The sequence below is a fragment of the Electrona antarctica genome (genome assembly GCF_951216825.1).
Source record: "Electrona antarctica genome assembly, chromosome: 17".
In the NCBI taxonomy this organism is placed as follows: domain Eukaryota; kingdom Metazoa; phylum Chordata; class Actinopteri; order Myctophiformes; family Myctophidae; genus Electrona; species Electrona antarctica.
Genome location: NC_136798.1, coordinates 2,626,702 through 2,644,962, shown reverse-complemented (window position 1 = coordinate 2,644,962; position 18,261 = coordinate 2,626,702). Strand labels below are relative to the sequence as shown.

Sequence of the window (18,261 nt, the reverse complement as noted above, 5' to 3'; positions counted from 1 at the left end):
AATGGCGGACTCATCTTCAAAGTGCTGTCCCATTTCTTCACAACAATGTGGAGCCCTCGCAGCCTCTCACCCTCAAGCACTTACAGCTGACGTCACTAAAGTCAATGAGGGTTCAGGGCTCAGGGCTTGAGGGAGGCAATTGGGATTGGGCCTTAGTTTAATTAATGACAATCACGACTGGATGTATGTAATATATATGCGCAAAATGTAACGCAATATGATGGCATGAAGGCTCCGGCTGCGTCTTCACCCCGGCTTTATTTATTCATGTCATCTCATCTCTATCAGAGAATAAATAAAGGCCTACATTTTAAGGTTTAGTGTGAAACAACAAGTTGAATTCCTCGTTTGTTTGTTTTATTTATTTTTTTACTGACGAAGTGTAAGCTAAATGATACATTTAAATGCGGAAGGCTGTAAAGTCGTCCTTCTCGTCACATGACCTGAACCACCAGTCATATGACTTCATTCGACGAAAATGAGAGTTGGAGTCTTCCAGCCGAAATCATCTGTGATTATATTATTAATCATTATTTCTTGCTTATACACGAGTTGCCAGTTGGCAGAGCTGCAGGTAAGAGCATTAATTATTAAGCAGCTTAGTTATAATAATAATAAGTATTGTTGTTGTTTTTGTAAAGTGTTAATGACTGTACAGTAGCCTACAATTATAGCGTGTTGTTGAAGCAGAATGTTGTTGTTACATAGTTTGCAGAATTACAGTACATTTCAAGCACAACTCAATCAAAAAAAACTGTTAACTTGTGAGTGGATGACCCAATAAAGCACTACACTGTGTTTACAAGAGGGTCCACCTTGTTCAATTCATCACCATAGGTATGTAAGTTGTGCAGTGGCAGCGCCCTGAACGCCTCGGCGCCCGTGGGACAGTTCTGCGCCTCCTCTGCGGGTCTCATGGTCGGCCGCTGCTGTCTGCGAAACGACAACAACACGAGCAATACGGAGGAATATGTCATCGGGTAGGCCGGCCCGGCTGGGCGTTTAATAATGCATTTTACTTTATTAGTAGGCCTACAGTGATTCCCAAACTTTTTCATGCCAAGGACCCCCACCCAAATTTACATTTATTAGCTGAGGATTGTATCTACCAATAGAATACAATACCAATAAATACAGTGGTTCCCAAAGTGGGGTCTGGGGGCCCCCAGGGGTCCTTGAGCTAAATGATAGTTTGTAACCAAATGGACCCTTATGGGTCTGTAGCTGAGTGTACATATGGACCCTAACTAACGGGTCCATTTGGTTCCATTTGTACACTCTCAAGAGTTAAATTAACATTGATTTTACAATATAAATTGGGGGTCCCAGAGGTAGAAATGCCATTAAATGGGGGTCCGGCGTAGACTAATGCATTTCAAACTGGGGGTCCTTGAAATTAAACGGGTTGAGAATCACTGCTAGAGCAGTACAAATCTCTCGTGTGGGGGTCCCTGGCATATATTTTCAAATGGGGGTTCCACAGGCTAATTTGTGTTAATTTGGGGGTCCTTGATATAAAGTTTGGGAACCACTGATGTGTGGTAAGGTACTTACCTGTTATATCTGTGCTATTATTTGTGGTTAACAGTCATTTATCCTTCTCATTCTTGTTCAGGCTGGATCTGTCCAATTGCTCTTTAAGTAATGTGAGCGATCTCCGAGAGGCATCTACCGCTGTCATTATGTATGTATGTTATTATTTTACCTTTTTGCCCCCAATGTGTTGGATAGCCTATAAAATGTAGTTATATTTTGTTCACTTGTCCTTACAGTGACCTCTCACACAACCCCATTGCCAACCTCAGTGACAAGGTGTTTCAAGGATTTTTTTATTTAAAAGATTTGTAAGTATCACGTTATATGTATCTACTGTATGTATAAGTATTATGTGGCTACACGACCTCTTGCAAAACAATACTTCTCATCATTTGACCGTGATTCTTCACCAATGGAAATGTTTGTTTTGTTTTTGTCTTGTTTATTTTTACCTGAAGGATTTTGCCTTCAGACCAAGCTTGTCCCGGAGGCAATGCATCTTGGGAAAAGGTGGAAGTCAAGGAGGGAAATCGTCTTTGTCATGATCCGTTGAACTTGTGCAACCAAACTGGACAGCTAGGTGAGTCCTTGCATGCAGCAGGATCCACCTGTTAGCCAGTGTATCAATGCCGTGGACCAATCACTCCCACATTAACACATTTTGGGCGGCAACCCCTTTTGGTGTTTTAAACAGTTATAATTTAGATCTACAAGCACCGAGTGCCGCCCTACGAGCTTGTAGGTCTGCTATTTTTGAAAAATCATGAAAATGTGGCACAAAATTGGAATATATATTTTTTCAGAACGAACGTTTTTAACTCAAATCTTTGCTTCTGGGGCGGTCCCTGAAACAACATATTTCCAGATGGGGGACCATCTGAAAATCACCAAATACATATAATTTTTGGGGTCCTTGACATGAAAAGGGTTGAGAACCACTGACATAGAAACATAGGTTTTTCTGAAAACTGTCATGATTTAGAAGGCATTTGTAGAATCGAACATAAGGACAAATTAACTACAAAGCTAAATTATTGGGAATGTGTATTCGTTCATGACCCACAGCTCTAGAATGTCCAGAGAACTCTCTCTGTGCTCCTTATGGCCCTGGCTTCTCAGAGTGCAAATGCGACGGCAAACACCATGGATACAAGTGTCTTCGAGAGGTCAGTCCCCTGTCTACAGGCATGTCTGCAAGTGATCCTACACGAATAATCGGTTATTTTTTTATCTCAAATACTTCGTTTTTGTTTAACAGGGGCAGTTCCCAATCCTCCAGGTGTTTGGACCTCTCGGGGCGTCGACGGTCCTGGTCGCCACTATACTCTGGGTCACCCAGAGACGCAAGGTCATATCAATCTGACCACTTGGACCCTATACCGTAGCATCTCTATTCTGCAGGGAACATTTGCAGAAAATAGCGTTTCTACAAGCTCATCACAACGCGATGGTCAACAAAGTATATAGGGTTTAAGTGGTTAAAGTGGAATTTATACATTTGTACTGCCTGCGCCACTCTTAAGAAAATAACAGATTCAGTTGGTGACAGTCATACAGTATATTAGACCTAGACAAAGTATAAATTAGACCTTACTTACATAGTGATCTACTGAATTTAAGTTGATTTAGTCACAATGGAAAAGGCTGACAAGGACCGAGATGGTTTGCCCCAAGCAATTTGAAAAGGTTTTAATACTTAAGGGGAATACCACTCATTTTCAACATTTTACTATGTCATTAATATAAGTTCATAATGTTACTGATTTTTTTTCAGACCTCCAGTTCTAGGCAACACAGAATGGGGGGACTTTTTATTATTATTTCCACACAACAACTAAGGTATATTAATGACATGGTAAAATGTTGAAAATGAGTGGCATTCCCCTTTAAGACAGGTAGCCGTTTTATTTTATCATATTATACAGCTTTACTTTAGTTTTACATCCAAGTGTTATACTGTAGAATTGTATTAATTTAGTAATGGTAAATAATATATTACTATACTACATTTCTTTTAATACAAGTTTGAACCCTTTTTTTAACATCACAAATCCTTTGTTGTACTACACTCAGCTGACATGAGTGAAACTGAAGATTTTAGTTTTAAGAGTTCTATGAGACTTATTTATTATTTTAAGTTAACTGCCAAACACTGTAAATAGAAAATGGGTTTACATGAACACTGGAAATTTGTATTTGAAGCATGAGATTGCATATAGTTTGATGTAGCCTAAAATGGTACGTTGCACATGTCCTTTACCGAGGATGAAAATAAGATTGTATTATGAATGAATCACTGTGAGCCAGAGTTAGGTTCACATGAGTTTTTGTGCCTATGCTGTAATTTTATAAATTATTTCTGCACATGAGCAATAAACATTTATAAGAGTTGCATAATGACATATTTAATCATGACTACTAGTCTATTATATTGGTCGGTTCTGGTCATCGCTTGGTCATTGAGGTCAGATAATGAGCAGTAAGGCAACAATGAACTGACAGGTACAACGGTTTGTCTCCATTTATGGTCATTCATAAGTCAGTTATGTAACATAATAGCAATACAAAAATAATTGAGTCTCTTCCATTGAATCTTTCAGAAATAAAAACTTTTGTCTACCACAAACTAAGTACTTTTGTCACTGACTCAATGTGGGTTCTTCATGTTGGAGTTTTAAACGTATTTAGGGAAAGGAACTTAGCTGGACTTAGAGTATATTGTCAGGCATCATTTGTAATCCTGGAAATTAAAATGTTATCAGTACAACCTATTTATTTGAACATTTAGCCTTTTTTCATTAGAGACGGAATTTCTGTCCAACTACATTTTTACAGAACTACAGAAAATGCATGTTAAGTAACTTAAACCATTTTCAACTGCAATAGCAACACAAAATACACTTTGACTCCGTTTAAAAACCCTATGCCATTTCAGATAGATATTTTATTGCATGCCAAAAGCATGATATTTTGTGTCATGTGCGTGCACACACAGACTACTCCGTCAAGGTACAGAGAAAGACTGCCTCATGGTTCAGACCAGCTGCACTGTAAAATACACCCTGTTAGTTTAACCAAGAGTGAACAAATGTAACCAAATAAAGGTACATTTGTACTAGTGTTAAATTACCCCAGCAGATTCGAGTGAAAAAACAACCGATAATTCCCAGTAGGTTACTTATCAAGCCGATCTTATCGACCTACTGCATGTGGTCTGGGGAGCCTACTGGCTGCGATTAGCATTGACAAAACGTTAACCTATCTTATCTGTCTACCGCACATGCTGGGAGCCTACTGAAAATGACAAGCCTCCTCATACCCTCACCCTAAACATAACCGCAAGCATGTCGTAGCAGCGTGGTCCCAACCTTAACGCATGTTCGCCAACCTTAATCCGGTCGTTTTGGTCTACTGCCTACTGAGAAACGACAAGCCTCCTCATACCCTCACCCTAAACATAACCGAAAGCACGTAGCAGCGTGGTCTCAACCTTAACGCATGTTCGCCAACCGTAATCCGGTCGTTTTGGTCTACTGCCTACTGAGAAACGACAAGCCTCCTCATACCCTCACCCTAAACATAACCGCAAGCACGTAGCAGCGCGGTCCCAACCTTAATGCATGTTCGCCAACCTTAATCCGGTCTTTTTCCTGGGTTTTCGTTTTATCATTGCTAATCGCAGCCAGTAGGCTCCCAGACTTACATGCAGTAGGTCGATAAGATCGGCTTGATAAATAACCTACTGGGAATTATCGGTTGATTGATACCATTCGAAACGGGTGATTACCCACTATGGAAGTTACAGTGTAGGAGGTGGAACGGAGAGGGTTCACTGGTCCACGTTTTTGACCCTCAGTACCACGGGGACAGAGGTGCAGGGGATCATGCCCAGGTCCGTGATGACCAGATCCACAAAGTCGGGTGGCGTCACGTCATAGACCAGGTTGAGCAGGCCCAGGTTGGGCACTTCCTGCCAGTGCTGCAACTGAGTCTTCCCCTTCCGGGTCACGATGAGGTCATCGGGGTCATCTGATAAGACATGGCACGACAAAAGCCCAATTCATACTTAAAAAAAAAGCTGAACTACAAGCTTGCAACGTGTTGCAGATGCGACGTGTTGTGAGCTTGTAGGTCTACTTTCAATGTGCGACAGAGCATAACATATGCTTTAAAAGAGACCAATCGTTGATCCACATAACCAGGTCAATATGTAAGTGAAATATAATCATCACAATGCATTGATATCGATGCTTTGATAAATTCACATGAGATTACTTTAGGAGTCCACTTATCATGCAAAATGCAGTTAAAAGAAACCAAACAAAACTACACAGATGCCTGTGGTTTCACTATAAAATATAATTGGTCAAGGGGAAGTGCCATTTATTTCCATACCTAGTTCATTGGACACGAAGGAGTCCGTCTGGACCCTCTCGCAGAACTTATAGGTCTCGCAGCACACCAGCACAGGCACGTTAAAGGCCCTGGCCACCAGGGCTATCTGGGACGTCCCCACACGGGACATCACGTAGCCGTTGGCCAGCAAGGCATGGGCACCAAGGAACACCTTGGACACCTGGGAAGGTGTCAAATAGCACGTTACCACTCACTCTATAGCAGCTCTAAAAGTCACTCTTTTAGAACAAAGCCAATTCTGCCAATATACAGTATAACGCAAACCCCTTTTTATTATTATTAAAGCTGCTATAAGCAATAATGTCAAAATATTGATTTTTTTTGGTATTCAGAATTTCAGACAGCCAGCAATGGGTAGAACTCTCCAAAACATTTTGTCTCTGTGACACATCTAGGGGCCGCAATCTGCATTAATTTCAAAGATGTTCCTAGAAGCTTTGTCATTGGCTGAAAAAAATCCGGTCGCAATGACTAACCAATCAGGAAGCAGACAGGGAAATCGACCAATGACAAAGCTTCTAGGAAAATCTTTGAATGCAGAATGCGGCCCCTAGATGCGTCACAGAGACACCATTTATTTTGGGAGCGTTCTAATGCCTGTCTGAATACATTTTTTTTGACATATTATTGCTTTAAGAACACCACCAAGACTGGAAGACTGGAAAATAAAGATCAACAGGATCATCTATTGAAGGTATCTGAACCAATATTTGGATTTAAATAAAGGCATCATCAAGTAAGTACCACAGCCCAAACCTCTACCCAAGTGCCATTAAGAGATTAATTCATAATGTATTCTTTCTTTTGGGTCTCGAGCTGCAAAGGTTTGGGAATGGGAACTGCTGAATTGGAGATAATCATGTCCAGACAAGACATCCCACCTCTGGTAGGATATAGGAGATGGCTGAGATGAGGACGTAGGTGCAGCTGATGCCTCTCTGGACCAGGCGCCTCAGGGCCTCCCTGCCCTCCAGCCGCGGCCTGCTGTCCACCACGATCACACGGAACTTCCGGCTCTTGTCAAAGGCCTCGCACAAGATGTGGTTCACCAGTGATGAGCTGAGGAGAGGAAAGGAAAGGATGGTTACGTTAGGAGAGAGAGAGTGAGGGAGAATAGGGGGTTAGGGAGGAAAGCGGAAAGGAAAAATGGCAAGCCAAAAGAATGTGATGATAACAGTGAAGCCAGGTGTGTACAGTACACACTACTGTACGCGAGTTTTTTATTCCTATGATGGGAGGGAATTTGGAGCGCTGTGATTGGTTGTCAGTGGAGTAGGAAGCGCTGGGTCTGTGTTTTGGACCGCACACAAGTGTTTATGCCTACTAGTACTCTATGACTAGTACTAACCCTATCTCTAACTCTAACCTAAACATAACCGCAAGCAGGGGAGCAACGCATCCCTCACCAACCTTAATCCAAAAACTATTAACGTACCCCTCACCAACCTTAATCCAAAAACTATTAAAAAATCCGCGGTAGTAAAAGATGTGGCGGAGCGGTAAAACGAGCGCTCCTAAACCTGAGCCACCCTAGGAATAAAAAACTAGCCTACTGTACACTGTAATCCCTGAGTTAATGTGAATCGTGATAGTAGACCTTTTAAGCAGTTAACATTACTTATACGAGTGTGCACCCTAGCTGTGCTTAAGCAAGGTCACAGAGAGAGACAGATACACATCAGAGCTCTCCAGGACACACGACACCTCTGGCCTGTGCTTCAAGTGGCGCCCCGACCCACGGACTGATCTGATCTGATTCGTGATGTAACAGGTGGTATTCGCTTTCATCCATGTCATTTGCTGTTCATAGTCATATCACAATCATTAAAATATGCCAGTTCTTAAGATTCCATGACTTATGTTTACAGCCTGTTTATTGGACTGTTAGATAGCCTTTGGACAATAACGATGCATCAATCGCGAGGTTCTGGGTTCAATCCTGGGCACCACCAACTTGCCGTATGAGTGGATCTCAAGCTAAACTGTTTGGGAACCACTGCTTTAAGAAATGCACACAATGGCAAAGGTCGCAAAAGACAGTACTGCTCAGCAGAGTAAAGGCTTAATGATAGCTAAAACACACAGAAACATTTTTCAAACCAAGTTTGTTACTTACCATCCATACACTAGAATTACGTCTCCATCACTGATCTTTTCGATGGCGTACTTGGAGATAGCTTTAGCTGCAAGAATGATCTTCTCATTAATGTAGCAGTCTATACATGACTGCAGTTTGCTCTTAGCCTAAAACGGAGTGAGAGAAGATGAGATGAAACACAACGGAAGCCCATAGTGAAAAGTTGAGAGCATTATTTTGACCTGAGATGAGATTCTATAAATGTCTTCTACATCCTGACAGTTTTCTGAAAAAGCTATGTTTCTATGTCAGTCGTTCTTCGATTTTTCAAAAATAGCAGACCTACAAGCTCGTAGCGCGCCACTCGGTGGCGCGCTATGAGCTTGTAGATCTGCTATTTTTCAATAGCTAAAGTATAACATAATGCTAACACCAAAAGGGGTTCCCACCCAAAATGGGTTAAGTCAAGCCTTAAGTAACATGATTGATGCATTTAGCGATTCAATGTGTTGGTGACGTGATGTCTATGAGGTGTGAGAGATTGATGTGACAGATGAGCACTGCATTCCAACTGAGAAAACATTACCTCTTCTTCTTTGCAATTACTAGGAATATTGGAGATCTCTTTTTTGATGTACTTGATTGCATTACCCATGCTGGCTGACAGGGGGCGACATTGATTCAAAAAACTGCAGGGATATGAAAGAAAGGGGTATTTTTTTTTAGCTTAAACACTTCAAGATTAAATATCAAAAGTTACTCTATTAACTTATATATATTTCAGCTCTGTAGCCGAAATATTTATGTGTTATGTGTGGGTCGTTGAAATAAAAGAAAACCACTGCATTAAGTTATATTATATGTACACATTTTTGTACCTGATGTAGGGTTTCAGCTTGTTAACGAGATCTCGAGACAGCTCCTCATTAGGAGGAGTAGTGTAGTCCCGTATGACCTGGAGAGACACAGAAGCAGTTATAGCTCATTGACGTCACAATCTGCACTGAAAGCAGTTCAAGTCGATACATTGTGCAACACCTCGGAGACCTCTATTATGCATATTATTATAATTTTTTAATGTAATTTCCCCATGTTTGCTTGAGATTGGTAACAAAGAAAATGTTTATTTTTTTTGTTGGCACATTGAAAAGTTTGACTTCTTATTTTTCAACCAGCGATAATTATTATAACCTTGCAAAATAGATTGTAATGTCACCAGCTGCTGTGATATTTATTTGTATTTCCCAAAGTGGCACATGTCCTTCTGTTGCATAATTGTCACATCCAAAAGATCTAAATCAACCTCCTATATATATATTGGGAAACAAATCAACCCATTTAGTATACAGTATGTTAGTTGTATGATGGCAGCACTTGCCGAACAACAACGTCACAAAACGTTGTGAGCTTGTAGACTATTTCTATTTTATACTTCCATACAAAGTTTAAATAGCCAATCTCTTGATGCAACGCGTTGTAATCATGTACAGTAGATCTGCTATTTCTGCATAACGCTACCTGTTTGAAGGCGTTCAGCAGGGCTACAGAGCGAGCATTGGACCCGGCCACGATCCCCTGGGAATACTGCAGACCCAGCCTCACAATGGCAGGATGAATCACTGTGGAGGGAATGCTGCCACAGACCAACGCAATCAGAGACAGAGGTTTAACCCATTTAGTTTAGACCTGAGACCAGATTCTACAAAATGTCTTCTAAATTATGACCGTTTTCAGAAAAACCCATGTTTCTATATCAGTCGTTCTCAAACATTTTCATGTCAAGGACCCCCAAAAATTATATGTAATTGGCCGCCGACCCCCACCTCAAAATATGTTGTTCCATGCAGGGACTGACAGAAGCAAAGGTTTGAGTTAAAAATGTTCGCTCTGAAAGAATATATATTTATAGATTTGTGCCACATTTTCACAATTTTTCAAAAATAGCAGACCTACAAGCTCATAGCGCGGCACTTGGTGCCGTGCTATGAGCTTGTAGATCTGCTATTTTTCAATAGCTAAAGTATAACATAATGCTTAAAACACCAAATGGGGTTCCTGCCCAAAATGGGTTAAAGATATGGGTTTAATTTTCACATATATTTTATTTACCACTTGAACTACTACTGTACTAACTACTGTACTAACTAGTAATCACTGGTTTAAATGCAAAACAGGTAAGGCATTTTATTTTTGCAGACCCCTTACATTGCAATTCTCCAAACAAATATTGTAATTCTAATGTACTATAAGCAGTGATTCTCAGCCTGTGGTACCACCAATGGTACTAAGGACCGTCTCTGGTGGTACCAGGAATCTTCCTGAACATGACAAGGGTGGGGGTGTGTGGGGGGAGGGGGGGTGTGGGGGGTGGTTTGGCTTTGTGCCGAGCACTGCTGTGCTGACGATGCGTTCACGGATCACAACAAACTAAACGGTGGCAACGCAGTGGCTTAAAATGGAACTATAAAAGTTTAAGGAGAATATTTTGACCAGCAGCAGCTGCACGTAAAAACTGGTAAGGTACCAGCAGCACAAATTAGTGCCGTTCAAATCTCCCTCCTGTGTGAATAGGATGGGATAGGTTAGGCGTACGCTACTGCATTTGTTCAACGTTTATTTATTTTTTAAATGTTTTTTTTTGTGGCTTTCGCCTTTATTTTATATATTTTATGGAGGGACAGACAGTAGGCTGACAGAAAATGGGGAGAGAGATGGGGGGGAAGACATGCAGTAAAGGCCGTCTGGATCGGGAGTCGAACACCTTGGCTGGATTACCAGCCAAGGTGCCTGGACCACTGAGCCATGGCCCAGGCCTTGTTCGACGTATTTTAACGTCATAACGGAGAGCCAAATATTTTCTGAGGTGGTACTTGGTGAGAAACGGTTGAGAACCACTGTACTATAGCAATGGTTCTCAAAGGGGGATCCAAGGACCCTCTGGGTTCCTTGAGGGGGTTCCAAATGGCCACTTACAGGTCTGTAAAAATGGTTTCATTTGTACACTCTAGGGATGTCCCGATACACTTTTTTTCGTTTCCGATCCGATCCCGATACCACAATTTCTGTGTTAGCCGATACCGATACCGAATACCGATACCAGTGTCGTGATCTCATGTTGTGTTTACAGCAATCTATATCTCGTGGTGTGTTTATAGCAGACTATAGCAGACAAATGTGCACTTGCAGCATATTCACAGATACCGATATGACCCGATATGACAAATAAGGGCCGATCCGATACTTTTCCCGATACAGTATCGGGACATCTCTAGTACACTCTCAAGAGTTATGATTGTCCTTGAAATAAAACAGTTTGAGAACCACTGCTATAGATTGTATTGTACGCGATATAAATGAAGGCAGATTACCTGAGTTGCTGAGTGAGAGGCGCATTGCGACTGTACTGGTGGAGGTGAGAGAATAGGCTGACTTTGTAGCCGTAGTCCGATCGTAGTGGGATCTGAAATATCAAAGCCCAAAAGATTAGTGATCATGAGCTTAGCAAATAATCACGGTCAGGTGAAATCCTTGTCCAAAAACCGTTACTTGTCAGGACCATAGGAGAAAGAACTTGTGTTCCAATGCACCCAATGTAGGAGAGACACCTCATTGGAGAACCAATGCAGTATTTTGACTTTTGATTCAAAGGTTGAAGGTTAAAGGTTGATCTGGATATGTATTCCCGAGAGGCCCTTACGTTTGTGTCCAATTGCAAGTCACAATGCCACCCTTAAGCATCTTCAAATCAACAACAGCAGCAAATATTTCTGATACATTTATCAGTGTAGAACTCAAACGAAACCATTCACAGCAAACAGCCCTGTGCTGTCCGTTAGCACAGAGCACACAAACAGGAGACACAACTCATATAGGTAATCATGTTCAACTCCTTGATAATGCAGGTAATGACAGAGAAGTGATCATGAAAAAACACAACAACAGCAACCAAAACAACGAGGCACACGTTCGTTCCATGGGCCACAAGTTCCACAACTTAATGCCCGATACCTTTTTAGCAGCGCTTTGCCCTGGTGTCTGAAAGAAATGTTTGGCACAGTGACATGCAGTGAGGAATGAGGTGGCTATTATTACTGTACTTCAAAGAAAATGTGAAATGTTGATGCTGCGAAACGATAATGTCAAACAGGTCGTTTCATGTTACTGGGCATACATTCCATAAGCTCAACATTTTGCGGAGAAATAAACAAGGCATCTTTACCACACACACACACTATAGCAGGGGTCGGCAACAGGCGGCCCGCGGGCCAAAATTGGCCCCCCAGAAATAATATCTGGCCCGTGAGATAATTTTGAGATTTTTTTTTTTTTTTTTTTTTTTTTTTTAAGTCCCACGTTAGCGACCATATTTACAATATGAAAACTGTCACTTCTTAGACAATGTAGGTTACACACCGCTGGAATTAAACATGGAACCTGCAGGCAGCATTAGGTGAGTAATTCATTGTATATGTGTTGGACGTTCGTGGTTGTGCTAATGATAAACGGACAGGTGCTGCCAGTGGGATCCTCCTGCTGCTTAACGACGACACTGTTCTGTGACTAGGTGTACTAGTGTAGCTTTGCATCTGCCCGTGTGAAAGCAGCATAACGTCGTGTCAGCACCATATTTTTCCAGCAAAAAAAAATGAAAAAAGTTGATTTATATTGGTCAAATAGACCCGAATTAGACCCGAATTAGACCGAATTAGACCCGAATTAGACCCGAAATTTTTTCCCTTTAAACTCTGGGACTGCAATGCACTAAATAATGAAACATCCTTAGCAAATTAAACTATTTCTTTAATAATTAGTCACTTTCAACCAGGTAAAGGAGTTGTTCCAAGGAGTAAACAAATAAAAAAACAGCTGACCTGTTGCCTTTCCAACTTCTTGGCAAGCTTCTTTAAAACTTCTGGGTTGTCCACTTGGACATGCTCTGGCAGCCTCTTTACTACTGCAAATACATAATAGTTAAAGTAGAACCCTGTTAATCCAAAGCATGTGTTTCTGCATATATTAGCCAAACAAGAACAGTGAAATATACATTTAGCAGATAATAGGTCTGACGTCCAAAGTTCTCCAGTGGAAGAAGTCCCACAGAATAATTATATTTTGATGGATCTGTATGACAACTGATCTCTGGTCATTCTCTTGCTGCCGTCTCTCACTTTTTTGATTGATTGATTACTTTATTAATTAACAGTTTATACAAAATAATGTTAAAAGGCTTTTTTCCCAATGAGGTGACAAGGTCCTGTGTATTCAATTCATGGAGTCACTACCACTGACTAGTAGGCAGCTTTGTTGTGGCAACTAAAACAAGAGGCCGACTGTGCACAACTCCACTCAACCACCCAGTCTGCCCCCGAGTGACCACTCCACTCAACCACCCAGTCTGCCCCGGAGTGACCACTCCACTCAACCACCCAGTCTGCCCCGGAGTGACCACTCCACTCAACCACCCAGTCTGCCCCGGAGTGACCCAGTTCATTTCTCCTCCGTGCAGTCGGTGTGTGTCGCTCAGGGGAATAATTACAATCACTGAAAAGTGAGCTTCAGAATAGTTTCAAAGAGTTCAGTTCACCGTGTGAAAATAAGACAAAAAGTAAGTGCTGGTGGTCTACCGGTGTGTTGTTTTAAACGTGCACCCGATGTAAAGGATTGGGAGCTGAGCAGTCTGTGGACTTATAGTTATACTCTACTGTACATTATTTTAATTGTAAATTAGGAAATGTTTTGACATAGGTGTGACCATTCATCCAATCAAGTGATGAACATATATTCTGTCCTACGTCACTTTTTGATTATGTCTGAAGAAGGTCAGTAGACTGAAAGCATGCTAAATAAATACATTGAGTGTGCGGAGCTTCCCTTCATCTTTCAATTGTAAAATTGAGCATTTACATTTACATCCGTTTTGTTAGTTTTACGTTTAGGTTCCGCATTTAAACTTTCTTGCTGTAACCTATGTGTGTTAAATACCGATCATAGAAGTAATTTAGTAAAGTTATTCTAGCAGAGACTGAGAGACACGAGAGAAGACTGAACAAGAACTAGAAACATCTATATATGCTATAACATATACATTATTCCAGTACCTGACTGCTCATTGGGCGGTCCCTTGGGTTTAGGGTTACAGTACCTGACTGCTCATTGGGCGGTGCCTTGGGTTTAGGGTTACAGTACCTGACTGCTCATTGGGCGGTGCCTTGGGTTAGGGTTACAGTACCTGACTGCTCATTGGGCGGTGCCTTGGGTTTAGGGTTACAGTACCTGACTGCTCATTGGGCGGTGCCTTGGGTTAGGGTTACAGTACCTGACTGCTCATTGGGCGGTGCCTTGGGTTAGGGTTACAGTACCTGACTGCTCATTGGGCGGTGCCTTGGGTTTAGGGTTACAGTACCTGACTGCTCATTGGGCGGTGCCTTGGGTTTAGGGTTACAGTACCTGACTGCTCATTGGGCGGTGCCTTGGGTTTAGGGTTACAGTACCTGACTGCTCATTGGGCGGTGCCTTGGGTTTAGGGTTACAGTACCTGACTGCTCATTGGGCGGTGCCTTGGGTTTAGGGTTACAGTACCTGACTGCTCATTGGGCGGTGCCTTGGGTTTAGGGTTACAGTACCTGACTGCTCATTGGGCGGTGCCTTGGGTTTGCCTGCGGGGCCCGGTGGACCTGTGGTCTTGTTCTGTTTGGACTCTTTGGAGGCCCTCTCAGCGTCCTGCCGAGCCCTCCTCTCAGCCTTCAGCTCTGCTTTACTCTTCGCAGGCTTGTCAGCCGAGGCGGGTCCTTCTGAGACTGGCACGTGAATCGACGCAGGTGCAGGCCCTGCTGAGGGAGCTGGTGGAGGGGAGGGAACACACAGAAGGTTGCATGGTTAGATGATGTAGATCAGGTGCAGGCCCTGCTGAGGGAGCTGGTGGAGGGGAAGGAACACACAGAAGGTTGCATGGTTAGATGATGTAGATCAGGTGCAGGCCCTGCTGAGGGAGCTGGTGGAGGGGAAGGAACACACAGAAGGTTGCATGGTTAGCCGATGTAGATCAGTTGTTCTTAAACGTTTTCATGTCAAGGATGCCTGGGATGCCTGAAGAAGGTCTTTGACCGAAACGTTGCCTAAATAAAGTTCGTATTGCAAGTGCAGACAGTGTGCGGGTCTTTGTGCACTTTATGTGCATTTTTCTGGGTACATTGAGCCCTGCCTACGCACCCGTCTCAGCGCATAAGACTTTGTTGCCTATGTCAAGGAGCCCCAGATGTATTTGGCCATAGAGCACCATTAGAAAAATACATAAAACACATCACACTCCTATGCAGTGAGGGGCACCCACTGTATTTTTATTGGCCACATGATGTCTTACGTTGTCATTTAGTGCCCTAAACTAATATTAAAGTCCATAGACTTGACTGCCATATGACAATCTTCAAAAGCCATGCATTTTGGAGGGGCTAGCACCCCTCAAAAATGTTATGCTAAGGATTCTCCATAAGAGCACAAGAGAAGATATTTTGACATTTTACCCAAAAAAAACAGATCTAGTTTAGGTACATTTGAATGGTAATTTTGAGTAGTAGTGAGTAGTGCTGTACTGTACTGTACTGTACTAGCCCTCCTCCCTGGCCTGTGTGTGTCTGTGTCTGTGTGTTAGGCTGTGCAACAGTGACACATGGTGGTGAACAAACGCTATAACGCTCAGTGATGTAAATAGGTTTTCAATGTAATGAGTCCCAGGATGCAGGGATGGTCTTTTAGATGAGTCCCACTTCAACAACGTATTTTGCCATTTTTACAAATTGCAGCATTTAACTCCCATTTCATTTTATATGGTTATAATGTGGTTATATTCATGTAGAAAACAGAAGAAGAAAGGATTATTATAACTAAAGCTAGCAAAATAAACTAGAATAAAACACAGTACAGTACAGTACATAGTACAGTACATAGTACAGTAGTGCATCCTCGTTGTTTTATTGCGTCCCTTAACTATAAACTGCGTTTTGGGATGAAAAATGCACCCTATTTTATCTCTGACGCTATTTTCGTGCTTGGACAGACAGACCCAGGGACAGACCCAGGGACACACATAGCTGTCTATAGGAGTGGAACCACTCAAAAATAGTGGCAAAAATAAATAGTGGTTAAACTTATTGGTTAAATGCTATATTACGAAATGTTGCTTGGGACCCTGGCCCCTGGAGCCCACTGCTCATGGACCACTGGGAGGTCCCAGACCACACTTAGAGAACCACTCACTGTCACTGATGTAGAGGGGTGAACCTTTCTGTGATGGAGGCTGTACGGCCGGCTGAGGAGAGAGGTCCTCACCTTTCTGTGATGGGGGCTGTACGGCCGGCTGAGGAGAGAGGTCCTCACCTTTCTGTGATGGGGGCTGTACGGCCGGCTGAGGAGAGAGGTCCTCACCTTTCTGTGATGGGGGCTGTACGGCCGGCTGAGAGGAGAGGTCCTCACCTTTCTGTGATGGGGGCTGTACGGCCGGCTGAGGAGCCGGTGCTGACGCAGCGACAACAACAGGCTTCTCTTCTTTCTCACTTTCCGTTGAAGACTTCTCATCCTTTTTCTCTTTGCCTTTCTTCTGCTGTTTTTTCTCTTTCCTCAGCCGTTGCTTATCCTCTTTGGTCAATTCCTTTCCTTCGCTCTGTCGGGAAAGAAAATGACTTTCGTTTATTTCGTTTTGTATAGTATATTCGCTGCTTTGCATTTCATAAACGAATCCCAAACATCGGGGTAACATTTTGAATTGTATATTTGTTGAAACAACACCAAGATAGTACTAACCTTTATGTTTCCAGTGTCTTTATTTTCAGGTCCATCTGGAACACATTTGTAATTCGTTTTGTGTGATTACATCAGCCAAGTACATATCATGTTACATCAGTTATTACTAATTACTAGTAGTCTGAAAACCCACCTTTTCAGACTCCATAATGGCCCATAGCACTTACCCTACCCCCTTAGATAGCACTTTATGTAGACTTAGATAGCATTTGATACAGACTTATAGCATGTTATGTAGACAGCACTAAAATTGCATTGTATGTAGTCATAGCACTAGTACATATGTATAGTATAGTATAGTATATGTATAGTTTCATTATATAGATATTCCACGTTCTTAGCTTACGCATGTTTCATGCTACTACTTTTTGATGTATTGTATTGCCATGCTTTTTGTTCTTGCTTAATGTAAATCGCTCTGGATTAAGAGCATCTGCTAAATGCCTAAATTGTAAAATTGTAAATTGTTACCGTGGCTAAAATGGTACTATACATTATGGGAGCCTTGTGTTTCACAGGCCAAGCAGCTGTGAATGACAGCTTCATTCCAGCTTCGACAATATTAACATGACTTCCTAATCCATAATGCCCAGTGCCCACAGTTACTCATGGCAACACAACCCAAAGACTGATTGAAGACTGGTGGAAGGGTGAACTAAACATGCACTTGTCTTCCAATGGCATTGTTTTGGATAGAAGTGAACGGATGATGCAATGACGTTCAATAACATGAAGGCAGCACCGCTCACACACACACACTGGTGGTTCAACCGTTACATGCGATGCTAACATTAGCTGCCCGCACAGACTCCACTATACTCCCTAGTAGATAAATGTAAAAGATAAAGTATCCCAGAAGCCCTAAGCTGTTAGTAGTGGACGTTTTGGCTGCTACATATATCCTTAAGCGACTGTAAATCGCCGCGTCGTTAGGTTGTTATTCTCTGGTAAACTCACCTGTGCCTCCTCCACTGTCAGCCATGTTTACTCTCTCTGCTCTACGGCTCCACTCCACTCACTTCCCCCACGGGAGAGCTGACAGGACCGGGTAGTAGGAGGAGGTCACAGCGCCCCACCGTGGGGGCCTGTGGGGGGAAAAGTAGTAGTGGCCCCCTTTTCATTGTAAGAATTTGGATTTGATCATGTATTTCCTTATTTGTATTTGCTTTGTCTTAATTCACTTCTTGATTTTGATTTGATTAGATGTATTTATTAGATCCCCATTAGCTTACTGTGAGTCACAGCAGCTACTCTTCCTGGGGTCTTAAACATGTCATCATCAAAAACATTTCTTCTTATTTAGCAGCTAAATAATATGGAAGACATTTTTTTTAGCTTGTCTAATTTAAATGTATAGTGAGAACAGACACATTTTCTTACCATCTCTTTGAGTCTAAATTGGGTTAATTAAACGGGCCATTATACTCTGCTCTGAT

At 42.2% G+C, this 18,261-nt stretch overlaps 2 protein-coding genes across 5 annotated transcripts; one reads left to right on the top strand and one right to left on the bottom strand.

The window, feature by feature from the left end:
- The first annotated feature begins 454 nt into the window (after positions 1-454).
- atraid (all-trans retinoic acid-induced differentiation factor) lies at positions 455-4,166 on the top strand. Its single transcript, XM_079526955.1, has 7 exons — positions 455-574; positions 838-980; positions 1,616-1,684; positions 1,773-1,844; positions 1,995-2,116; positions 2,602-2,702; positions 2,795-4,166. Exons 1-7 carry the CDS (start codon positions 479-481, stop codon positions 2,897-2,899), a joined length of 708 nt encoding a protein of 235 aa, XP_079383081.1. The 5' UTR covers positions 455-478; the 3' UTR covers positions 2,900-4,166.
- On the bottom strand, positions 4,043-17,906 carry eif2b4 (eukaryotic translation initiation factor 2B, subunit 4 delta). Of its 4 annotated transcripts, none has more exons than XR_013792154.1 (14): positions 17,783-17,906; positions 16,826-16,860; positions 16,499-16,685; positions 14,653-14,868; positions 12,901-12,983; positions 11,398-11,489; positions 9,548-9,662; positions 8,908-8,984; positions 8,616-8,718; positions 8,069-8,196; positions 6,834-7,011; positions 5,932-6,112; positions 4,971-5,565; positions 4,043-4,845 (listed from the first exon to the last, which is right to left on the bottom strand). XR_013792154.1 is itself a non-coding variant. In XM_079526954.1 (13 exons), exons 1-13 carry the CDS (start codon positions 17,805-17,807, stop codon positions 5,366-5,368), a joined length of 1,620 nt encoding a protein of 539 aa, XP_079383080.1. In that variant the 5' UTR covers positions 17,808-17,906; the 3' UTR covers positions 4,043-5,365. The 4 variants fall into 4 exon arrangements, 1 of the variants encoding a protein (XP_079383080.1); XR_013792155.1 differs by having other exon boundaries at positions 4,043-4,970; positions 5,089-5,565; XR_013792156.1 differs by having other exon boundaries at positions 4,043-4,862; positions 5,109-5,565.
- Positions 17,907-18,261: the final 355 nt, after the last annotated feature.

Coding starts and splice junctions, on each gene's coding strand:
- eif2b4 (XM_079526954.1), bottom strand. CDS start 17,807: ATGGCTGACAGTGGAGGAGGCACAG. Junction 11,490..12,900: donor AGAAGTTGGAAAGGCAACAG/GTCAGCTGTTTT, acceptor TTGATATTTCAG/ATCCCACTACGATCGGACTA. Junction 6,113..6,833: donor TCTCCTATATCCTACCAGAG/GTGGGATGTCTT, acceptor ACACCTTCCCAG/GTGTCCAAGGTGTTCCTTGG.
- atraid (XM_079526955.1), top strand. CDS start 479: ATGAGAGTTGGAGTCTTCCAGCCGAAATCATCTGTGATTATATTATTA. Junction 575..837: donor GCCAGTTGGCAGAGCTGCAG/GTAAGAGCATTA, acceptor TCATCACCATAG/GTATGTAAGTTGTGCAGTGG. Junction 1,845..1,994: donor TTTTTTTATTTAAAAGATTT/GTAAGTATCACG, acceptor TTTTACCTGAAG/GATTTTGCCTTCAGACCAAG.